This window comes from Loxodonta africana, chromosome 2 (assembly GCF_030014295.1).
Source record: "Loxodonta africana isolate mLoxAfr1 chromosome 2, mLoxAfr1.hap2, whole genome shotgun sequence".
NCBI lineage: Eukaryota > Metazoa > Chordata > Mammalia > Proboscidea > Elephantidae > Loxodonta > Loxodonta africana.
The window spans coordinates 223,396,624-223,419,841 of record NC_087343.1 but is presented as its reverse complement, the minus strand read 5'-3'; the positions used below and the strand labels follow the sequence as shown (position 1 = coordinate 223,419,841).

The window sequence follows — 23,218 nt, the reverse complement described above, 5'->3', positions numbered from 1 at the left end:
GAAATTCTTTAGTATTGAGATATGGGGAAATGCCTTTTCCTTCTGAGGCCTGCTCTCACATCTGACAACTAGGTTGTTGACATACGAAGAAATCAAAAGGAACATATCTGGACTCATGCTCACCCCAAGCTCCAGCTGCTGACACAGAGGGCCATGTAGCACTAAGAACCCCACAGCCGATTCCTGGGGACGTCCACCTACCATCTTAGCCTTGCAAGTGTCTGGAAGAAGGAGTTTCCACTACGTGTCTGCTTCCCAGGGAAGGGAGTATGCCCAAGTGGCAGGAGCTCTGGCTGTTCAGCTAGACTACCACCGTCTGAACTCTGTCTCCACCACAGGGCAGCTCTGTGGCCTTGGGCCAGTTGTCTAATCTCCCCAAGCCTCGGTTCCCTCATCTACAAAATGGGTACAGTGGTGGCTCTGTCCCTCCGAGGTTGATGGTTAGAGGGATAACATATGAAAAGGCCGTGACATTATGCTATTGCAGGGCAAGTGCTCAGTAAGTGCTGGTGCTGTGGTTATCATCAGCATCACACTGATGTTTCTTCTAAATCCAGTATAGTATCTAACAAGGGGATGAGGGCATTGGTGTCCAGTGGTAGATAGAATTTGTGCAGTTTCGTGAGGGAGACGTGGGTTCGATTCCTGGCCAAGGCACCACACACACAACCATCCAACAGTGGAGTCTTGCATGTCGCTATGACGCTGAAGAGTTTTCAGTGGAGCTTCCAGGCTAAGACAGACTAGGAAGAAAGGCCTGGCGATCTACTTCCAAAAATCAGCCCAAGAAAATCCTATGGATCACAGTTGTCCAATCCTGTTCGGCATGGGGTCACCATGAGTCAGGGCCGACTAGATGGCAGCTAACCACAAGGGAATCGCTGTGTTAGTAGTGAGGGGGGGGCGTCTTGTGGCATCTGTTTTCTCAGTTTGGAGGCTTAGGGTCATGGTTTCGTGAGATATTCCAGTCCATTGGCCTAATATTGATCCGGGTGCTTCTGCTTTAACGCCTAGTTCGTTGTGTAGTGCTTGGGGTCTTAAAAGCTTAGGAACGGCCATCCAAGTCACAACAATTGGTCTCTATTTGCTAGGAGCACCAGAAGAAGAAGAAGGGTCAGGAATTGATGGAGGACACAGAATGGGTGGCTAATTCCCTCCGTGAACAACTGCCTCCTTTGCCATGAGACCAGAACAGGATGGTGCCTGGCTACCATTACTCAACATTTAGATCAGGGATTCTGGAGTAGAATCCTGATCAAAAAGGGGAAAAATGAGGAGCAGAATTCTAAATTCTCATGGAATGCAGATTTTCTGGAGCCACTGAGGCTGAAAGACTGCCCGGAACTATTACCCTGAGGAAATCTTTAAACCTTGAACCAAAACCATCCCCTGAAGTCACCTTTGAACCAAACAACAGTTTAGCCTGATAAGAAAAGAATGCCTGCATGAAGCATTATACTCTCTTAAAGAATTATCTTAGGCCATCAAAGTGACAACATTTCAAAAGGATAGACGAGAATCTTGGGGGGCAGTGAGTTTGTATTAACGATGATGAAATGGTCTGGAAAAGGTTACCTAGAAAGGTAGCACAACTTGAAGAATGTAACTGGTGTCCCTGAATTGCACATGTAGAAAATGTTGAAATGATGTATGCTTTGTTGTGTATGTTTTCCTTAAAAAAAAAACAAAAGAGAGAAAGAGAGTGCAGTGTAAGAAGGAGAAATATCCCAGGCCTAATTTCACCAGCAGGTCAGAGAGTGGATGTCGCTGAAAGCAAACACAGAGAGAAGTAGAAATCTGAAAATAACGATGCTTTATTTGATTTATGTCACATTTTCATAAATGTCATCTAATTTCAGAAAACAAAGTTCAAGTCTGCAAAAAACGCACATACAAATCATCTAAGGAGGAAACTCTACAGAAATATACAAAGCAGGACCAAGGTCTTTGAGTTAGAATGCTCACATCCTAGGGTCTGTTCAGGTGGTGTTCCAATGGAGGAAAACAGGAAACAAGTACCTCAAAGAGCCGATATGATTTTTAAATAAATATATATATATATATGTACGTATGTATATGTGTCCTGTTTATCTACGACAGTGCAAATCTCTCCCAGCGTGCAAGCAACTGTATTTCCTAAAGTAACAAAGTTAAATCAATGTCAAGTTCTCCATACAGCATTATAAAAACAGATATTATATCATTACCTATTAGATATACAGATCTATACACATGTTTGCACGCTGATTAAAAATGTCACTTGCATTGATTCTTGCTTTGGAAGGAATAACAGGAAAAACATTAAATAGTGCCTAACCAAATAAAAATTAACAGTCCACGACAGATTCAACTAACATCAGGTCTTGCACCAATATATCTAAAAAAGAAAACTAGGGCAAGTTGATCAGCAACATAGATGAATGTTTAAACATGTGTGTTCTAACGAAAGGAAAACAAAACTATCCCCAGTCACCTCCTTCCACAAGGGAACATGCAACTATAAAAATGGGAAACCCATGACGTGGGTTTCGTGGTCTATTTTATCAGCAGTTTGGATGAGAGGATGTTTTGCTCCGATTTGTAATTGGCCAGGGACTTAAAAACGAGACACGTGCTTATTAAACTTGGGCAGCTCATGTTCCAAACATCAGAGAAAAGGGACCACCAACACAGTGACAGAATTGGAAAAAATCCAAAGGTTCAGAAACAAAATAGCCACTGTGGCCATTAAAATACTTTGAGAAAAACCAGGGCATGGTACTGTTCAGATTAGGGCCACCCTGGGGTCTCGAGGAAGCCACGAGTTCAGGGTTCCCAGTCTTAAGCCCCTGGAATCCATGACTTCCTAACAGTATGGCAGGTGAAACACTCTTCCTTTCAAGGTCCAACATGCTTTAACCAGCAGGCAAGGACAAATTCAGGGTCCTCCAAAGAGGGAAAATGGCCTTGGTGGCTTCTCCCCAAGAAGGTTCAGAAATGGATGAGACTGCCGTATCTACCACCCAAGCAAACTCCCATTTGGCAAACTTATGGTTTTCTCATAAGCTCCATGTAACCCACTATGCAAAGAGAAGATCCTTTTGGAAGGGGCTCAGGGGTGGACCAGGGCCTCAGGGGTGCACTGCCCTTGGGCAGGTAAAGTGCAAAGGTGAATAGTCCTGAGGGTGAAGCCTCATGAAGTCTCCTCCAAGGATGAAGGGCTCATCTGGGGACGTGGGAACTGGCTTCCAAGCAGGTCACCCATGGAAGGCCATGCCACATCACACCACCTGGATGCCAGCGGCAGAGCTTCAGTATCTGTGTCCCAGCTCACCTGAGCCCCTGCACAGGTGAGGAACGATTCCTTCTAGCACGTCAAACCCCGGTGACTGGCATGCTGGACAGAGGGAGCAGCAGGTGGGTTACAAGTACTCAGAAATCAGATCTCACCATAACATCAGTTAGTGTAAAAATCAATGCCATCTCTACCTGTATACAATCACATGGCCCTGTTTTAAATTCATGGGCAAGGTAAAAGCCAAAGGCACCCAAAAGTGACCAGCTGGATTCTGTATTTATTCAGTCAGACATGTCAAACTGAGGATGGTGCTGCCCCAATGAGAGAAAACTTCAGCTGAATGTAGTAATTGTGAGTTTTGCTATATTTTATTTACATGACTCGGGATAACACCTATCTCAAGATCTGGTCTTCCCCCTTAAGGTCTGAAAGGCTGGCCCAAAACAATGAAACAAACCCACATGTGCCTGTACCCACGTCCTGGACTTGGGTCTGGAAGGATGGTGGCCAATGATGTTTCTCCCCAGGGAAAGAGGAACAGACCACACCATCTCAAACCTATAGCCTTGGCAGAACCTCAGAAGAGGTGACTGTCCCCCCAGGGAGCTGTACACCTGCACAAAGCAGAGCCCAGAGCCAGTTTGGCAGCCCCACTGTGTTTGTGACAAAGAGAGCGCTTTGCGCTTCCTCTCCTTTCTCTCCAGCTTTACATGGTCATTCTATCCTGGGAAAGCCCCATTGCTGTGCCCCTCCAGATGGCAACCACTGGACAGGGCTGGAATGTGGTGACCAGGGTGCAAGGATTTCAATTGTTTTCTCCTTTTCAACTCACAACCAAATCAAACCAAACCCACTGCATTTGAGTGGATTCCAACTCATGGAGACCCCATGTGTTCAGAGTAGAACTGAGCTCCACAGGGTTTTCTTGACTGTAATCTTTACAGAAGCAGATCACCAGACCTTTCTCCAGTGGTGCCACTGGGTGGCTTTGAACCACTTTAGGTGATCAGTTGAGTGCACTATTTTTGAGACTAAGGAGACATCAAAGTACTTCACCCTGACCTCTGCTGACATGCATTATTTACATAAACTGTGTGCAAAGCAGGTTTCCTTGCTTGCTCTCAGGACTGACCAGGGTAGGCCCCAAAATGTGTATTCTGAGGAATGATTTCAACTTGGCATGACAGGCAGTGCCCTTGTTGAGAGATAACACAAAATATTGGGCTTAGGCTAAGCCCTTCTTTTTCCTCAAAGATTAAAAAAGAGAAAGAAAAGGAATGGGGAAGAATCTAGAACAGTTATCACAAATGAGAGCATGCATGTGTCATCTTCACGCTCCCTCCTGCCAGAAGGCATGGGTTTTAAGTACAGGGTGAATGGCACTTGCAAGAGCCAACTTGCAGTGGGGCGTGGGGCTCTCTTCTCTGCTTCTCGTCTCAGGGAGGGTCCCACAGTAGTTCCTAGACATACAAGGTAATCTCCAAAATACAAGCTAAAAATCCATTTTACTTAGTAAAATTCAAGCAAATCATTTGAAGCCCAAATCACTGGAAGCAAACAACTCCAGTCTCTGCAGATGGCAATGCTTCGGGAGAATCTCCGGGAAAGCGAGCTCCTTAAAGAAAGCCAGGGACCCAGAAGGACCATGGCTTTAATCTAAGCTGCACCCAGGAAGCAAAGTGAGCTGGTCGGCAGGCACTGCCACTGCCATCTTGTTTGTCCACCTGTGCACCCTCTGATTATGCACAGCACGCATCTCTCCCAGGACCAGGAGGACTGCAGGGGCTATCCTGGTCGCCCTGGGGACTGCGCCTGCCCAGCTTTCTGCTCTAGAGGTGGGAAGGAAACCCAGTCTGGAAGGCCCTGCCCTAAGCTCTGCCACTGTGACTGCCCGTTGGAAGGCCTGCTGTGTCCATGTGTTCACACGGCCGGAGCTCAGCAAGCTAGGGAATTGACTGCGGCATTTGACACCAGGCTTCTTCCAGGCCCTGCACAAGTGGGCTTTGGGAGCCAGGGCCTCGGGCGGGAGGGCTTTCCCCATTAGTGAATGCCAGGGCCTGAGAAATGGATTCCCGCAAACTAGAGCAAGGAATAAGGGTCTCCCTCTCCTGTGACTATCACCCAAGTGTCAGCCTCGGTAGTGACCTTTGCAATGGTGGAGAAGACCAGGAGGAAAGGCGTGGCTCAGGCATTTGGGGCTTCGGCAACATTTCCATTACAACAAGCCTTTTCTGGGCAACTTTTGAGGTCACAGCCACCACTACTAAGGAGGCAGGGAGAAATGGGTGAGGAATCGGGTGAATGGAGGGAAAATACAAAACTTTAAAACAGTTGCACATAAAACATACAACTCACTGATAGAGAAAGCTTATTATTTACCAGCGGGGTCAGCCCGCAACACTAAGTAATAAATCGAAACTCTTACCAGACCTACCAGGTCTACCCAAAATACAACCAAAACATCCATTTTACTTAGTGAAATTCCAGCAAGTCATTTGAAGCATTTAACACTGAACACAAACAGTTTCACAGAAAATATTTTATTAGCAGTCTATGTCTTAAAAGAATCTAGCATGTGTAGTCATACACTCCGTGTCCTTCCCCCACTGGGTGGTTTTCTTTTGCTTTTTGTCACATTCTAGTTTACCTGGCATTTGATGGAAGTCTTAATGGGTTTGATTACACTTTTATCATCTGTACCACAGGCAATGAGAGAATTTTCTCTTTCCTTCCTGGGGTAAAGGAAAATTGAGTGAAGATTTAAGGCTCATATTCTACTAAGACTAAGAAAAGACCACAGAATAATACTAGTGAACACACACCGGAAGCAAGCCTGCGTGTGCGTACGCATGTGTATGGGTATATGTGTGCACACATGCGTGTTTATGCACTGGTATGTATGTACACACACACACATGCATACCAGTCCCTCTTCACACTGAGCTAGTTCTCAGGTGTGTTGCAGTCAGAAGCTAAGACCAGGGCAAGGGCAGAAGAAGGTACCTCTCCACTAAGACAAGGAGTGAGACAAGTCCCCCAAACCAGCCAGTGATACTCCTGGGGTGCTCTCGGATGCATGGCAATTGCAGGGGTGAGAAGGGAGAACCTCTCTCCCGTCTCAGCCATCTGTTTGTCCAGAACAAATAGCCAAACTAACAACATCTAAGCTAGTATTGCACATTCTATCTTACAAAGTAATTTCAGGTACGTTTGTACATCATGAGCCAGAGACAGTGCGGTGAAGCAAACAAATAGGGATGCTGGGATCAGACCTGGGCTCAAATTCCAACTCTGCCTTTCCTAGCTCTGGGATTCTGGGTACATCACTAAGCCTTTCCCATCCTCAGTGTTCCACGTCTGCAACTTGTAGGCGCTTTATCCACCTTGAAGGGTTGTCCAATGACCTAAAGCAGATCAAACACCACCTCAGAGGAGGTTCTCTGACCCCACACCCAGTGCAGCTCTAGCACTTACCGTGTGATGGCTGCTATTGAAGCAGCCATCTGGTCACCTTCCAGCCTGCACTAGAGAGCACTGTGAGGGCAGGCCCATGTCTGAATTGAACCCCCACTGAACCCCCAGTGCCTGGGGGAGTCCCATGTACATGGGATGGTCAGTAAACCCCTGTGGAGTGAGTAAATTAATAAGGGATTCCTAAGGGATTCAACACAGTCCCTGGACACTCAACAAGAAAGGGTGCTCAACAAACTGAAGCTCATTGTTTTATCTTCTCATTGAAATAGCCCAAGGTGTATTTTGCCCCATGCACACAGCCTGTCTGTGGGTCTCTGAGTTTTTACCTAACAGCTCTACATCCAATTTCCTGGACTGAAGACATTTCTCCAAAGGTCATTTCATCAGATCCCAGTATCTACGACATAAAATGTTTTCTTGTATTACTTCTCTTTCTCCCTCTTCTGAGGAGAGTTTCCCACTCCACCCATGCAGGAACTTTTGAAGAATTAAATTCCCTGGTTGATACTCATTCAGCAAGAATAGAAGGAAGGGAGGTACAAAGTACTTTCCTGTGGATACAGGTGAAAGGTTTTATGTATGGGATTGGTTAGCAACATTCCCCGGGAAGATCTGAAGCTTTCTTGAAGCAGTGTTAGAATCCAGTGCTGCTCCGCCATCTCCTGAAAAGTTCCATTTAAAAGTGATTTTCTTGGGACTTTTTTATTGCTACTAACAACTAATGAGGCTGCACATCTTTTATCCAAGGTTTAATCCTTCCTTCCAAATGAAGAAACTCAACCAGAGGAAAAAAGGAATATTTGGATCATTCCATCCAGAACTCAGATGAATTATATTTGGGAAGTCGGTCTGGGTTTGAACTCCAATGTATGAAAGACAACATGTCATCAAGTACCTCACTATTTAGAAAAAAAATTCAATAAGTTGCTTGGATATTAGGCCACTGGAATAAGGCATTTTATGAATCTACCCTAAAACAGAAAGCAGAGGGAACATATCTGGAAATTCAAATGAAAGAGGGAGGAGATATTTCACTTAAATAAAGACTGGGAGAGGTTTATAATGACCATGGTCCCACAAGGGCACTTGTTGATGCTTGCAGAGGGACACAGGCAGCCTCCCAGGGCCGACACACCCTCACCTATCATGGCTTTAGATCCTCCTCAAGTCTACAGTGGAGTTATAAGCCAAAGTACCCTGTGGTGGTGGCCTTCAGAAGGCTTGCTGTACTCTAATGAACATCTGGAGTTGCTCTGCATATACATTTCCCTTCTAGCACCCTAATAGCCCTAGCATCCCCCAAGATCCACCCCTTCAGGGGACCCCAATTGGTTCCTCATCTACTAAGGAATGGATAGAATCTTTTAACAGAGGAGAACTGAAATATAAGGGAGCACGAGCACCTGGGGAATAATGCCCGGGAGGGCTTCAGTGCTTTTGGAAACCATTTCACAACACTGTGGTTTCAGCAAGTGAGATGAAGTTGCCTTTGGGGCAGAGATGGTCGTCCGGACACAGCAGTTCCTGGCATGCACGTCCTTATTAGGGTCACGGACGCACTACACAAATCTATGGTTGGGAAGGCACACCTGGAGGGAAATGGCTCTTTAAATATTTACCTCATCCAAGATAATTCTGGGAGTGATCACTGACTTTTCCCTCTTTCCAATTCTATATTCCACAGTTCAAATCCACCAGCCACTCCTTGGAAACCATATGTCTACTCAATCCTATAGGGTCGCTATGAGTCGGAAACGACTCGATGACAATGGGTTTGGTTCCTCTTTAGGTCCCCCCGGATATGTGATGTCTTCTAGGCAAATCTATCTTGAAATAAGATGAAGACTTTTTTTCTATAAAGGCTAAGTTTGCCCCTGGTTAAACAACAACCTGGAAGGCAATGCCATGTTTCTACATGACAAACAGGCTTAAAATTAAATTTTAATATATCTCAACTGAGTTCACGCAAAAAGATCTAGGGGCGAAAAAGGAATCTCTAAGCATTTGCAGACCGAATCAGTGTGTATGTGGAATTTTTTTCATCCATTTCATTCTCTCCAAGTAGGAAATAAGAGCTTTGGAACACAACTGGGGAATCTCAGACCCTTTTAGACTTGAAATGGCCTTGAAGGTGGTCTAGTGTAACTGTTTAACAGATGAGGAAACTGAGGCTCAGAGAGGTTAATTCATTTGCCCACAGAATTACAATCTTTCATGAGGAGACCCTGATGCCAGGATAATGGCATTCTAGAAGGGAAAAATAATTGCATTTTCCTAAAGATGGCTTTCTCCGGCTAGCATCACCTTCCACCCCTGCAGTCAAACTGCCTTTGGGACAACTGATGAATACATGAGCAGCCCTGTTATGAATTCAAAGGTCCTTTAAAGGATGCTCATTGTTCCCGCCCTAGAGCGATTTTAGTGACATTAAGGGGCTTCCGGTCTGAGGATAGGCCAAGTTTACACAAGCCCAACATCTGAGAAACTAAATGCCTATAAAAGGGATAACTTGTACCTCATACAAGTCATACTTTAGATTTTTGTAGCCAAGATGCTGTAAACCCCAAACCTAGGAGATGACGTTACCCACAACTCTGAACGCATTGTTTGTTCAAGCTACAATCACTTCCACCATACTCGGCATCTTCCTCAAGCTCTTTGAAGGTCTTGGATTCTCGTTAAATTGGGTCAGCATCTTCCCCTCTCGCAGAGCTAGCTTATCTTTTACTGACATCCAACCGGCCATGTTTACCCCTGAAATTGCCCGAAGCCCAGCTTCCCTAGGTTCACTGGAGGTAGTTGATGTGAGATGTGAGGAGAGAGAAAATATTTTTAAAAAATCAACAAGGTTGATCTTCTAGAAATCTTTTTTTAGGCAAAATTAAGGTGCTCAGAAAGTTAGACAGAAAAAAATATATATTTTTTTGCTTAAAATAAGAAACACATGAAGAATAAGAGATTTTGAAAGAGTTGGCCAATATCATTCTACAACTTTTTTTTTAAAAATATTCTGCACTGTTTAGTGCCCACGGTTTCAAAGTCCTCACTTAACCTGGAGCTTGCGTTTGACTCTTTGCCAAGTCCTGTCTGTAAACCAGACCAGCTCCGTGATTGAGTTAAACCCCTGTATCTTGAAACAAAGTATGTCATTTATCCTGAAGAATTCTCTTCAACAAGTACTAAAAAGATACAATTTCTTAAAAGGCATGAAATTTATAGACTTTTGGCTTGGAAAGCGGCTTCTCACTGGAAAAGAGACAACCTTAAAAAGACGTAACTATGAAAAACAACAGTCATAAAATGGAATCACTCAGCGTTTCAACTTTCTCCCACAAGACACCCACGTGGCTGCTCAGCGAGCAACCAAGCTGTTTGCAATCCCCTGCCCAGGACTAAAGTTATCTGGTCATAAGGATGGATTTTACCAAGGAGACCTCTTGTCACAAGCTGTTTCGCAGTTTTAAATTCTGCCCCAATTGTGGCTTTACATTCTGCGTGTAAAAAACAAAAACAAAAAACCTTCCTCTATCTTCTTCCTAGTTAAAGCTAGAAAGGGTAATGGAGAGAAGACCCAACCCCACTGGGCGGAGAAGTTGAGCACTAGATACCCACAAACCAAGTGTGGTTTCTAGGAGCTGGGTCACAATAGTCTCTGTGTCACCGGGCGCAGGCCTGCCACCACAGTTCTAGAAGTGCCCTTGGCCACCGTGTCTAATTTTTCTCTCGATGGGCATCCAGGCATTTTACCTCTCTGCCCGGATTTTGTACCTCAGAACAAAATAGGCAATGAGGCGCAGGGAGATGAAGAAAATCCCAAGGACAATAAAGTCCAGGTACAGCTTGGCATTTTCCACATCTAGTTCTCTCAGGATGGCCTCCGACTTCTGAAAGTGGCACGTCTCATCAATGTCGCAGTGCAGGTCTTCCCGGTCAAGGCCATAGATGGAGAGAATGACACCTTCAAACCCGTACCTACCACGGAAAGGGAGAGAATGAAGCAGGACTCAGACCAGCCAGCCAAGCTGACTCGCCCCTGCTCCCCGATTCCTGCTGCCATTTGCCAGAGGAAAACACTGCTGTGACTCTGCCTGACTTTCCTCCCTCCCTAAAGGGCTTTCTTCACCAAAACACATTTTAGCCTTTCAACAACTTCCTAAGGTAAACCCATCCAACAGCTTGACTATGTTTTTCCAAATGTTGCTTCCTCCAGAGCCTCCAACTACCACCACCACAACAAAAACTCAACCTGAACTAAGAGTAGGTATGGCTTCAGTGGTGAAATAAACAGAAAAATACATTGATTGCTTCTGATGTTACATAATTTTTAACAGGTAGCTATCACAAAGGCTCAGATAGCTTTCCAAGGACTTTGGAGCATTTAAATAAGACCTTTTGGTACCCTATATTATTCTGTTCCAGCCCTACATTGTTAGAACAAAAACACTGGTTTTTGATTTCTTAGTATTGGAGAGCATACAGATCGCTGATACTCTGTACAACAGCTTTGTTTTGACTTTGTTTTTCTGAACAATATACCTGGGTTTGGATTGACTTGCTAGAAAAGCAGAGCTTGGTCCCAGCTTTGCATCTTTTGTGTCATGTGGAACCACTACAGATGAGGGAGAAAGGTTCTACAGACAGGCATTGGTGACTGAAGGGCCAACGTGCCAAGGAACCACTGGGCAGGGAGGTTGGAACCTGATAACCTAAATGTCTGAGGTGCTAGAATATTCTTTTTTTTTTTTTTTATTGTGTTTTAGATGAAAGCTTACAGCACAAGTAAGTTTCTCATTCAAAAATGCGTACACAAATTGTTTTGTGACACTGGTTGCAATCCTCACAATGTATCAGCAGTCTCCCCCTTCCTTTTTACATCCCAGGTTCCCAGTGTCCATTCAGCCAGGTTTCTGTCCCTTTCTGCCTTCTTAGCTTTGCTTTTGGGCAAGTGTTGCCCATTTGGTCTCGTATACTTGACTGACCTAAGAAGCACGTTCTTCATGTGCGTTACTTGTTTCATAGGCCTGTCTAATCTTTGGCTGAAAGGTAGACTTTGGGAAGGGCCTCAGCTCTGAGTTAGCAGGGTGTCTGGGGGCCACAGTCTCAGGGGTTTCTCCAGTCTCTGTCAGACCAGTAAGTCTGGTCTTTTTTTGTGAATGTGAATTTTGATCTACATTTTTCTCTCACTCTGTCCGGAACCCACTATTGTGATCCCTGTCAGAGCCGTCAGCGGTGGTAGCTGGGCACCATCTAGTTCTTCTGGACTCAGCCTGGTGGAGACTGTGGTTCATGTGGTCCACTAGTCCTTTGGACTAATATTTTCCTCCTGTCTTTGGTTTTCTCTGTTTTGCTTTGCTCTTAACGTGATTGATGTATTTTAGATGGCCGCTCAAAAGCTTTTAAGGTCCCAGACACCAGTCACCAAAGTAGGATGTAGAACATTTTCTTTATGAACTATGTTATGTCAGTTGACTTAGATGTCCTGAGACCATGGTTCCCAGCCCTCAGCACCAGTAACTCAGTCCCTCGGGATGTTTGGATGTGTCTAGGAAGTTTCTGTGACTTCGCCTTGGTCAAGTTGTGCTGATTTCCCCTATATTGTGTATTGTCTTTCCCTTCATCAAAGTTAACATTTTCCCCTCCCCACTCCTCCAACTCCCTCATAACCACCAAAGATTTTTTCTTCCTGTGTGTAAACTTTTTCTTGGGTTTTTATAATAGTGGTCTTATACAATATTTGTCCTTTTGTGATTGACTTACTTCACTCAGTATAGTGCCCTCCAGATTCATCCATGTTGTGAAATGTTTCTCAAGTCCATCATAGTTCTCTACTGCTGCGTGGTATTCCACTGTGTACATGTACCATAATTTGTTTATCCATTCATCTGTTGGGGGCACTTAGGTTGTTTCCATCTTTTTGCTATTGTGAATAATGCTGTAATGTGCATATGTCTAGGCGTGTGATGGCTCTTATTTCTCTAGGGTATATTCCTAGGTAGGCTATTCTTAATCAAAGATATTAGAAAACAAAAAAACCAAACCCGCTGCCGTTGAGTCGATTCCAACTCATAGTGACCCTATTAGGAGATTTAAAACATGACTTATTTTATTTTCCCCTGGATTCCTTATTACAGTTTACAAATACCTGGAGCCGTATTATAAGCATTGTTCATTTCAGAGAGGAACATGAAGCTTACCTAGTGGGGTGAAGTTTCTAAAAGATGAAAACACTCTCTTGCTAAGGCAGCTTTCAAATACCCAGAATATGGGAATATACCATGGTTTCTTCTGAGTATGAATTCCTTGTGTTTATTTTACCCTTGTTTTGTGTGTGTGCTGGTGAGGGTGGGGCCACAGACAACAAGGAAAAAAATAAGTCATCGATATCTTCGGATTCATGACCAGCATTTAGCTGACGGCCAAGAAGTGGCTTTTGTGAACAAGTACACATTGGCCCCAGGCCCTCCCCTCTGTCATGATGAAGTCCCCTCCCACACTACCTGACGTAAGAAATGTAGGACATCCACTGCAGGTATGTGGGGATGGTGTCGAAGCTGACGAAGAATCCCGAGAAGAGGAGGACAGGGATGGCAGTCACAGGGCCCACAAAGGTCGCCACCTGGGAGTGAAGCAGGGACACAGGAGAACTTACTCTGGGGACAGGCAGGAAGTCTTGCCTACTTCCTCCTCAAGTGATAGGCAGGTGAGACCATGGATAGGATGACTCCCCCAAGCACCACGGTGTTAAGGATGGGTTGGTACAAGAACCAAGATGGTGGCCGAAAAGCACCTTGTTTCCATCTTGTGAGGAGCCGGTGCCCTGGTCCATGCATGGGGAAGGGACTATGTTTTTATGCCTAGACAAGGACTGTGTTTTTATACTTAGACAGGGACTGTGTTTTATGCCTATGGTTTAAAAACCAAAAATAAAATAAAATACAGCTTCCACTGAAGAGCAGAGGCAGGTGTCTTCTGGGAACGGTAATTAGGCATGTTTAATTAAGCACAGGGGACGGGGTCTCCCTGAGGAGCTGACAATTAAGTGGCGTCACCGTATCTGAAGGCTCCGCCCCCACCTGGAGTCAGACACACGGCTGTCTGCTGTGACATCCATCGCAAGTACCCAATGAGCCTCCTTTAGACCCCAGAGGAGCGGGTGGGAGAGCCCTTGGACGCTGTCCTTTAGCCAGGCTGAGTGTCCTTCCCATTGGAGACCCATGGGGAGGGAGGCCACGTGTCAAAGGTAGGACTTCTTGGCACTGGGCCCCAGGTTTCAAACACCAGTGCTTGGCACATGGTAGGCTCTCAGCCAATAGTTCCAGAACGAATGGATTAAACCAACTTCAGCTTCCTCTGTGTGACCACCTCTGTAGTACCAGTAGCCACAGATAAATCCCCACCACCAGCGCCACACAACTCTTGTCTTAAAAGTGAAACAAAAATCCAGTGAGACGTTGTGGTGTGTATGTGTGTGAGTGTGTGTGTGTGTGTGTGTTTGAGTGTGAGTGTGTAGTGTGTGTATGTGAGTGTATGTATGAGTGTGTGTGCATGTGTGTAACTGTGTGTGTGTTTTGTAGGCGGGTCTAAGTGTTGTGTGTGCCTGTGTGTGGTTTGTGGGTGTGCACACTTGTAAACAGGAACATCACAAATGGTGCTATGGGTATACTTGAAGCCCCAAAGGAGGGCTGGGGAGTCTCCCTAGGGCCAGTGGGGCTGGCTCTTTGGGGGGTGTCACTGGGCAGGTGAGGAGGGGTTGAGCTTTTGTGGTGGGTGGTGGCTCTCCAGGCAGTCCCGGGCATGCCAGACTGAGGGAGCAGAGACAACAAAGGACTGCAGACACAAGGTGCCCCTGTCAGCAGGTATTTCCAGGGTAGCTGGTGGTGAAGCACAGGGCTGAGTGAGCCGAGTGGTTCTGAGGGCCAGAGGATGGCGCATGTGGTACACTGTGCTCATAGTGAGGACTATGTCCTGTGGTGGTGTCCCGTGGGGTGTCCCAAGGGCGGCTGAGTGGAGAAGGGTTAGGAACCCTGGAGATAAATGCCTGTACAGTCTGGGCAACAAACGCTTGTGAAATGCCTGGGATGTGCCTGGCACTGTGCTGGGCCTTGGAGACAGGGTTAAACTAGATAAAGCGCCTGTCCCTAAGACATGAAACCAGCAATCTTCAACTACAAGGCAAGTTCAAGGGCAGAGATGGGGGGCAGGGGGGCAAGCAAGGAGGCCCTGACTCAGGGCCAGGGCCTGGGGTAGCAACCGTGCTGTGAGAGCATATCAGACCCAGGGAGGAAAATCCACCTCCCAGCTGGCTTGCTGAGACCAGCGCAAACCACACAGGAGAGCCCAGCCCTACTTCTCCTTTAAAAGCCACTTGGTACCTGACTCCTCACAAAGATGCAATGAGGTTTTCCTTTGTGCAAGATGCTGAGGAGACTCTGCAAGGGAGGCCATGGTGAGGGGAACAGTGGGGATTATGGAAGGAGTAACTAGCACCATTTCTTGGGTGCTGACTGTGGGCCCAAGCACCTGACGTGGAGTGTCATATTTAGCCTCACCACAACCCCAAAACCAAACCTGTTGCTATAGGGGTGATTCTAACTCATGGTGACCCCATGTGTTATGGAATAGAACTGTTCCATAGGGTTTTCTTGGCTGTAATCTTTATGAAAGCAGATCACCAGGCCATTCTTCACAGTGCCACTGGGTGAGCTCAAACTGCCAACCTTTATGCTACTATTCGAGTGAATACTGTTTGTGCCATCGAGGACCTCATGACAATCCTACAGGATCAGTATCACTGCGATTCCCATTTATGGATGGGAGGCTGAGGCCCTGGAGGTTCAGAAGCTCATTCAGAATGGATTGTGGAGGTGAAACAGGAATACCAGCACACAAGCAAGGGAGGGGCAGAGGGCCCCAGGTATCCTCACTGACCAAGGAGTTCTTTAGTTTTTGTTTAAAAGGATAGAACTCGAGTTAAAGAGGAAGGAGCACAGAGGTGAAGAGTTGGAAACCCATGTGGGTTTGGGATGCTGGGGGGGCAGGAGTGGTTCCAGGAGTCTTGGAGGCGAGGGGGAGGAGGAACGGGCATGTGAGGCCAGTGGTGGGGTATGTGTGTGGAGTGTGTGAGTGCCACAGGGCAGGTCTGAGGATGGCTGAGTGGATCACACAGTGGCAGCAAAACACAGGTGTGTGACCCTGACCAAATCATGTCAGCACTCTGGGCCTCAGTCCTCCCACCTGTGAAGTGGGGATAGTACAGCATCTAACTCATGGGATGTGGTCAGGACTATGTGAGTTAATATATGCAAAGCCCAGGAAACAGCACCTGGTCTACAGTAAGTGCCATGTAAGGGAGTTCTGGAGGTCCCTAGTTGGCACAAATGGTTTGTACATAGCATAGTGGTTAAAGAGTTCAGCTGCAAACCAAAAGGCTGGCGTTTGAATCCACCAGGCACTCATTGGAAACCCTATTGGGACAGTTCTACTCTGTCCTACATGGTCGCTATGAGTTGGAATCGACTTCATGGCAACGGGTTTGGTTTTTTTTGGGTGGGGGACTAACATAAAGGTCAGTGGTTAGAACCCACCCAGTGGTTACCACAGAAGGAAGCCCCAGAGATATGCCAAGAAAACCCTATGGAGTAGTTCTACTCTGTAACACAAGGGGTCGCCATGAGTTGCAATTGACTTGATGGCAGTTGGTTTCTTGGTTTGGGAAGTCCCTGGCTGGTGCAAACGGTTAAGGCGCTTGGGTTGGCCATTCAAGTCCACCCAGGGGTGCCTCGGATGAACGGTCTGGCAATCTACTTCTGAAAAATTGGCCATTGAAAACCCTTTGGAGCAGAGTTCTACTCTGACACACATGCGGTCACCATGAGTCTGAGTTGACTCGATGTCAACTCGCATCAAGGGCACCTGCACTTTCTCTTTGTGCCAACACTGATGGTCCATGGCCACGTGATTGTCTCCCATGGGAACAGCCTCGGAAAGCCAGGCTAGGAAGTCAGGGCAGAAGGGGAGGAGGGGTCGCGGGAGGAGGGTCTAGCCTGCAGTGTCCCTTGGACAGTACCTGCAAGGATGTGGATGCGGCCCCGATAAGCAGGCCCAGGGACTGGGCCACGAGCGACGTCATGGTGCCCAGAGCGGCGAACAGGACAAAGCGCACGGCATCACAGGGCTGTGAGGTCATCCAGTACACAATGCTGCAGTAGGCCACTGGGAACATGATCTGGGGACAGACACAGAGCGTCATGGCAGCACTCAGAACAGGCAGAGCACCACTGCCCTATAAACCCCTAGGTTCCAGGGAAAGTCCACCATTGAGAAAGCCCTGTCGCCCTGCTGTGTGCCCCAGCTGATCCCTCTTATGGGATTCAAGGTCCCTCACCCTGCTCTGTAGGGTACAAACGAAGAACCCTTCAAGTGACACTCTCTTATACCACCTACCTGGAAGGGGACGTCAGCCATGGTCTTGGCCAGGTAATAGGCCTTCAGGCTGTACCAGTAATTCAGGTGTTCCCGAAGGAATACTCCCATCTCAAGGGGAACTGGGAGAATAGGAAAATGGAGAAAAATGGGTTCAAGCAGACAGGTATAGTGTGCCAAATGTTTAAGTAGGGCGGTCTTGTGCTGAACTGCTTCTAGCCCCATTCTACGTAGGCCTTACAATGCTTTAAGCAATTACAGTTTGAGCAAGACGATGGGAAACATTTTACCAGCCTGGAAAGGAGTCCTGGTGGTGCAACGGTTAAGCACTTAGCTGCTAACAAAAAGATCAGTGGTTCAAATCCACCAGCTGCTCCGTGGGAGAAAAGACCTGGCCATCTGTTTCCATGAAGATTTCAGCCTAGGAATCCCCATGGGGCAGTTCTACTCAGTCCTATGGGGTTGCTATGAATCAGAATTAACTTATCGGCATATAACACCACCACCACCAGCCTGGAAGGACTGTCAACCATCTTACAGCCTGAAGAGTCACTGAGTGGGGCGTCATGGGTGAACAACATCTACGAGAGTGATGAGCATTATTTTAGTTATTAATCCAAGTATCCACCGCTAATCTTATTCTCATCGAATCTGCCTCTCCTGAAACTCTGCCACAATGTGGCTCCTTCTCACGGGCAAGTCTTCCCAAGCTGGTCTCAGAAAGTCAGGGCAATTTCAAGAGGGGTCACAGCAGGGAGGGGGTGCTTATACTGGAGCGCTGCTAAAACAACATCTCTCCACTCTATCAGCTTCAAGTGACTTAGGGAAGCCTACTTTGAGAGCAAATTAGAATTACATGGAAATCTGTCTGTAAGAGCATTACCCGCTCACAAAGTTGGCCATACAAGGGCTATTTTAATAGCTGAACTGTTGTTGTTTTGGTTTGCCCCCGACTCGGCAACCCCATGCACAATGGAACAAAATGCTGTCCGTTCTTGTGCCATCTCAATGACGGGTTGCGGATCAGACCCTTGGGATCTGTAGCATTTTCGCTGGCTGGTTTTTGAAAGTAGATTGCCAGGCCTTTCTTCCTAGTCCATCATAGTCTGGAAGCTCTGCTGAAACCTAGTCAGCACCATAGCAACAGACAAGCTTTCACCGATAGATCAGGGACAGCTGCACAAGAGGTGCACTGGCCAAGAGCTGAACCTGGGCTTCCCGTATGGAAGGCGAGAAGTCCACCACTGAACCATCGGTGCCCTCATAACCTAACCAGGTAATGCTTAAGTAGTAGAATTTGAGGGGCTCCTGATGAGTGCACCTTTTGGAAATATCTCCCCATCAGCCTTTCCACCATGCTTCAAAGCCTTCATTAGCAATTCATTCCTTTGGCTTAAACAATGCATTTTCTTGACTAATAGCAAAGATAATAATATCTGTATCTGTCCACAAAAGAGATGGTCTTCATAAAAGAAGACACCATGCTTGCAGGAAATTCACCTATTGGTCAAGCCGTGACCTCAGTCCCCATTCTTAGGGAGGAAACACAGGTAACAAAGCAGAGGGTCTGGGGTGGTCACTCACAGGTGAGGACGGTGGGCATGAGGGCAGCGAACATGAGGAACAGCATGGAGAAGAAGAGGAAGCCGGAGTTGCTGAGGACTTTCTTGGCTTCGTTCCCAATCCCCAAGTAGAGCAGGCCAATGAGAAGGCCGATTCCAATGTGTGAGGTGATCCGCAGGTGTGTCAGGACCTGGGGGGCAAACACAGCTCTTACCCAGCGTGCATGGAAGTTGGGACTGGGCGTTCCCCGAGAGCAACGAGGCCAAGGCCTTCAGAAGCACTGGAACCTGGCTCCATCCTGCTTCATCCTGCCCCTCTCCTCCAGAAAAACAATCCCCAAACCCTAAACCACTTCCAACACATGCATGGACACACATACACACACAGGGCAGGATTTTGTTCCTGTCACAATAGAAGTCCTTGTTATCCTTTGTTAAAGTCCTTCCAAAAATGACAAACCAACAAGGGCAGTCTACATTCAGAGAAGCAAAAAGGATGGTGGGGAGGGAGGCAAAGAACGGAGAGACCAAAGGCTCACGCTTGAAGAGCCCTACAGTCTTCAAATTAGGTCCTGGAGGCCCCACTGAGCGCTCAGACCCTCCTAGGCTGGTGGCCAGATTGTCCACTTTCAAGGTGGGTACTATTATGGTTCCCCATTATCAAGTATGCCTCCTTTCTTGCAAGGGATTACATATTCAGTCCATTGCCTTGTGACCTACAGTGGTTTACTGAAGGAAGAATATAGTCCCCCATTTCCCCTGGCATCAGGAGTAGCCATATGACTTGTTTTGACCAGTGGAACATGAGCCAAGTGACAACTGGCCACCTTTGAGCAGAAGGCTTCAGGGCGGCCACTTGGTTTTTCTCTTGCCCTTTCCCTTCACCATGGGACAGGCACAGTCCAGAAAGGAGGTGCTCTTTATTCTGGGTCCCAGAAGGAGAAGACACATGAGCAGAGGCACAACCAGCCCCCAGCTGCCAACATGTAACACGAGCAAGACACAAATAGTTACTGTTGTGGACACTGGCGTGCAGGGTTGTTTGTTACTGCAGCATACCAGAGTAAAAGCTGACTGATAAAAAAAGAGGAAAAACAGTCCAGCAGTTTGGGCAGGACGAGCTTCCTTGGCCATGAGAGTAGTCTGAAGCACCCTTACCGAGTCTCTCATGATGCTGAGGAACGTTCTTTTGAAGAGGATGCAGAACTGGGTGAGGCAGCTGGCTGAGAAGCTGTGGCAGCCTTCCACGGACGCGGAGTCCTACGGGCATATCCAAGAAGGGAAACGAGGTGAAACCCCACCCCCAGGTCCACTGCATCTCGGCGAAGAGTCCCGTGCAGCCAGGTGCTTAGAGCAGCATGCAGCTCTCCCCCAGGCGTTAAGGGGTCTGCGTTACCTTTCTCCACCCCTTTAATCATTTTGCCTGCTTTACCTCTTCAGAGGGCCGGTGCCAAAGAAAAGGGTTCGCCTCGGCGTCACCCTCAAGGTCTTTCCTGTAGGCGGCGTTGCTCGTGCCCTCCCGGACAGCTCTCACCAGGCGGCTGTTCTGGTCCCCATACTCGCCGGACGCAACCTCCATGACTGCACAGAACACAGACACCGCTTAGGCCCCGGCGTCGGCAAGGTGGGTGCCTGAATACTGCTCATACGCATTGTGGGTCGCCTTGGTTTTATGACTGACCAAACCCAGCTGCCATCGAGCTGACCCTGACCCGTGGTGACCCACATGTGTTGGAGCAGGACTTCGCTTCATAGCGTTTTCAATGGCTGATTGTTTGGGAAGTAGATCGCCAGGCCTTTCTTCTGAAGCACCTCTGGCTGGACTTGAACCTCCAACCTTTCGATTAGCAGCCGAGCACGAGTGTGTGAACTGTCTGCATTACCCAAGGACTCCTGATTGTGCAACTACAAAGTCCTTATTGTCGAGGAAAGGATGCGAGTGGAAATCATTTAAAATGATTACGCAGGTGCCACACAGTGAGGGGAACGATGGCAAAATCATGTATCGATCAGCGTTAGACTCTAAAACCTGGAGCGAGGCCACTGACCATGTGGGGAAGTGGAAGATGCAAAGGTGTACTGTGAAGTCGGAGACTCTGAGGAGCCATCCGCTCAAGCACCTAGGAATGTATTCACCACCTGGCATTTATGACCTACCAACGTGACAGTTGGTGCTGGGAGATAAGCGGGACCAAGCAGCCCTTCTGTTAGAAGAGCTCGAAGTTTAGCAGGTGTGAGTGATGAGGGCAGTGACCGTTCTACAGGGACACAGAGTACCTGGGGCCAGATGGGGTGCTTGCCACCCAGTGGCTTTCAGATCGTAGAATGATCTGCCAGCACCTCTCAGATCCCCACGGAGTATCCCCTCCTTCTCTCCACTTCCACCACTTGCTCCCACCATCACCCCTTCACCCTGGGCATCACCCAGCTTAAAGGCCCTCCAGGATCACTACCTCTGCCGGTGCCATCACATCCTCTCTGGCCAGCTGGCATGTTCAGCCACTCCCATGATGCCGGCTCTTCCAGTCAGCCATCTGGTCTGCCCTCTCCTTTCCCCACGTCCCTCCTTGTGCAGCACCCTTCCCTCCAATAACATTCTTGCTCACCTCCAATCTCCCTTGTCCCCTCGCCTTTTTGTCACAGCTTTCTGGCAAAATCAGCTCTCTGCATCGGGGCAGCCAAGCACGCCCGAGAAAGTCACAACCCAAGATGCCTTGCCCACTAGAAACTCATCATCAATGACATCAACAACACCCTCACCACTCCAGGCCATCTCTGCCTGCTGCCCTGACACTCACACCTGCCACATCCCCTTGCCTCCTGCCCTCTTTTCAGATGCCCTGGACTCCTGTCCTCACAGAGGAAATGGAGGCCCCCAGAAGGGAGCACCCTCATCTTTCCAGGGTCTCTCCCCATTTCCTTGCGCGCTGTCTCTTCCTGCCTGTTCGTTCTCCCTCTAAGGTCTCATCTCTTCTCAGGCTTAGGGTCTCTGCCTCCACCTGCTCAGGAGCACCCCGTCACCAACTGTCCCTTCTTCTCTTCTGCATCAACAGGCAACTATCGAGCAGATCCTTCCCACTGGCGTTTCTACACGCTCAAGTCTTCCCTTTAAGCAAGGCTCTCCCTCAGCCTCACCTCCTTCCAGCTGACTGCCTCGTGTCCTTCCCTCACAGCCTACTTCTTGCTAGTGAGAAGCATCCCCTGGAACAATGTCTTGGGTGACGCCAGCTGGGGAACAGTGTAGAAAATAAGGACTCGTGGGAGTGGCATATCCAGATGTTTTTAAGAAAAACAACTGAACGGGAAAGGCTAATGGCAGAAAAAGCAAGGAGGAGGGGATGGCAACGACAAAGGCTTGGATTCCAAGCACAATGGCCAAGGGGGCCCTGGGGAGTGAAAACACTGGCTATCTCCAAATATGAGAAGTCAGGAGGGACGCCAAGGGCTCCTGCTCAGAGAGCTGGGCAAAAGAGGATGCTATTAACTAAGAACAAGATCAAGGAGCTGGTGGTTCAGTGGTAGAATTTTTGCCTTCCGTGTGGGAGACCCAGGTTTGATTCCCAGCCAGTGCACCTCAGGCACAGCCAACACCCAACTGTTGGTGGAGGCTTGTGTGTTGCTACGATGCTGAACAGGTTTCATGGGAGCTTCCAGACTGAGATGGACTAGGAAGAAAGGCCTGGTGATCTATTGCTGAAAATCAGCCAATAAAAACTCTAAGGATCATAACAGTCTGATTCACAACTGATCACAGGAATGGTGCCAGACGGGGCAGTATTTCCTTCTGTTGTGCACGGGGTCGCCATGAGATGGGGGCCAAACCGATGGCAGCTAACAACACTAACTGAGACCAGGGGCACAGAAGGGGCAGGAGCAGATGTGATGGGAGGAAAAGAGCGAGCTTGGTCTTGGAGACCCTGAATTTGAAGAGACTGTAGATTATGTTGATAGATGTGTTGGGGAATATGAAGCAGAGAAGTGGGTGCCAGGGACAGGGATTGGGTGGGCACTGGTATAAGTGATGTCTGATGGTGGAGTGAATGCCCTGGTGGGTTAGGGCCAGGAAGAGAAGACACCAAAGATGGAACCTTGAACCACGTTGATGGCGTTGGGTATTTGAGCTGTAAATACGGCGAGCACTATACAAGCAACAGGATCCTTTGGTGGTGCAAACAGTTAACACACCGGGCTGCTAACCGCGAGCTGAAGGCTTAAGTTCACCCAGATGTACTTCGGAAGACAGGACTGGCAATCTACTTCTGAAAAATCAGCCACTGGAGACCCTGTGGAGTACAGTTCTACTCTGATACACACGGCGTCACCAGGAGTTGGCGTCGACCCCACCGCAAGTGGTTTTTTATTGCCAGGCATCGAGGCCAGCCAGTCTCCAGGCCTCTTTTAAGAGATGGGAGCTCAGACGATTAACTCAAGCTCTGGACTGCAAAGGTCAGTTTTTTTGTTTGTTTGTTAAATGCTCTGTCAA

At 47.7% G+C, this 23,218-nt stretch overlaps 1 protein-coding gene across 1 annotated transcript in view; it reads right to left on the bottom strand.

The window, feature by feature from the left end:
* Positions 1-6,502: 6,502 nt before the first annotated feature.
* ABCG1 (ATP binding cassette subfamily G member 1) overlaps positions 6,503-23,218 on the bottom strand; it is a 93,801-nt gene continuing 77,085 nt past the window's right edge. The window contains exons 9-15 of the mRNA XM_003419025.3: positions 20,168-20,316; positions 19,894-19,995; positions 18,758-18,926; positions 17,195-17,295; positions 16,818-16,976; positions 13,249-13,367; positions 6,503-10,723 (exon numbers count right to left, since the gene is read on the bottom strand). Coding sequence (XP_003419073.1) covers positions 10,495-10,723; positions 13,249-13,367; positions 16,818-16,976; positions 17,195-17,295; positions 18,758-18,926; positions 19,894-19,995; positions 20,168-20,316 — 1,028 coding nt within the window. The 3' untranslated portion in view covers positions 6,503-10,494. The remainder of the gene's footprint in view (positions 10,724-13,248; positions 13,368-16,817; positions 16,977-17,194; positions 17,296-18,757; positions 18,927-19,893; positions 19,996-20,167; positions 20,317-23,218) is intronic.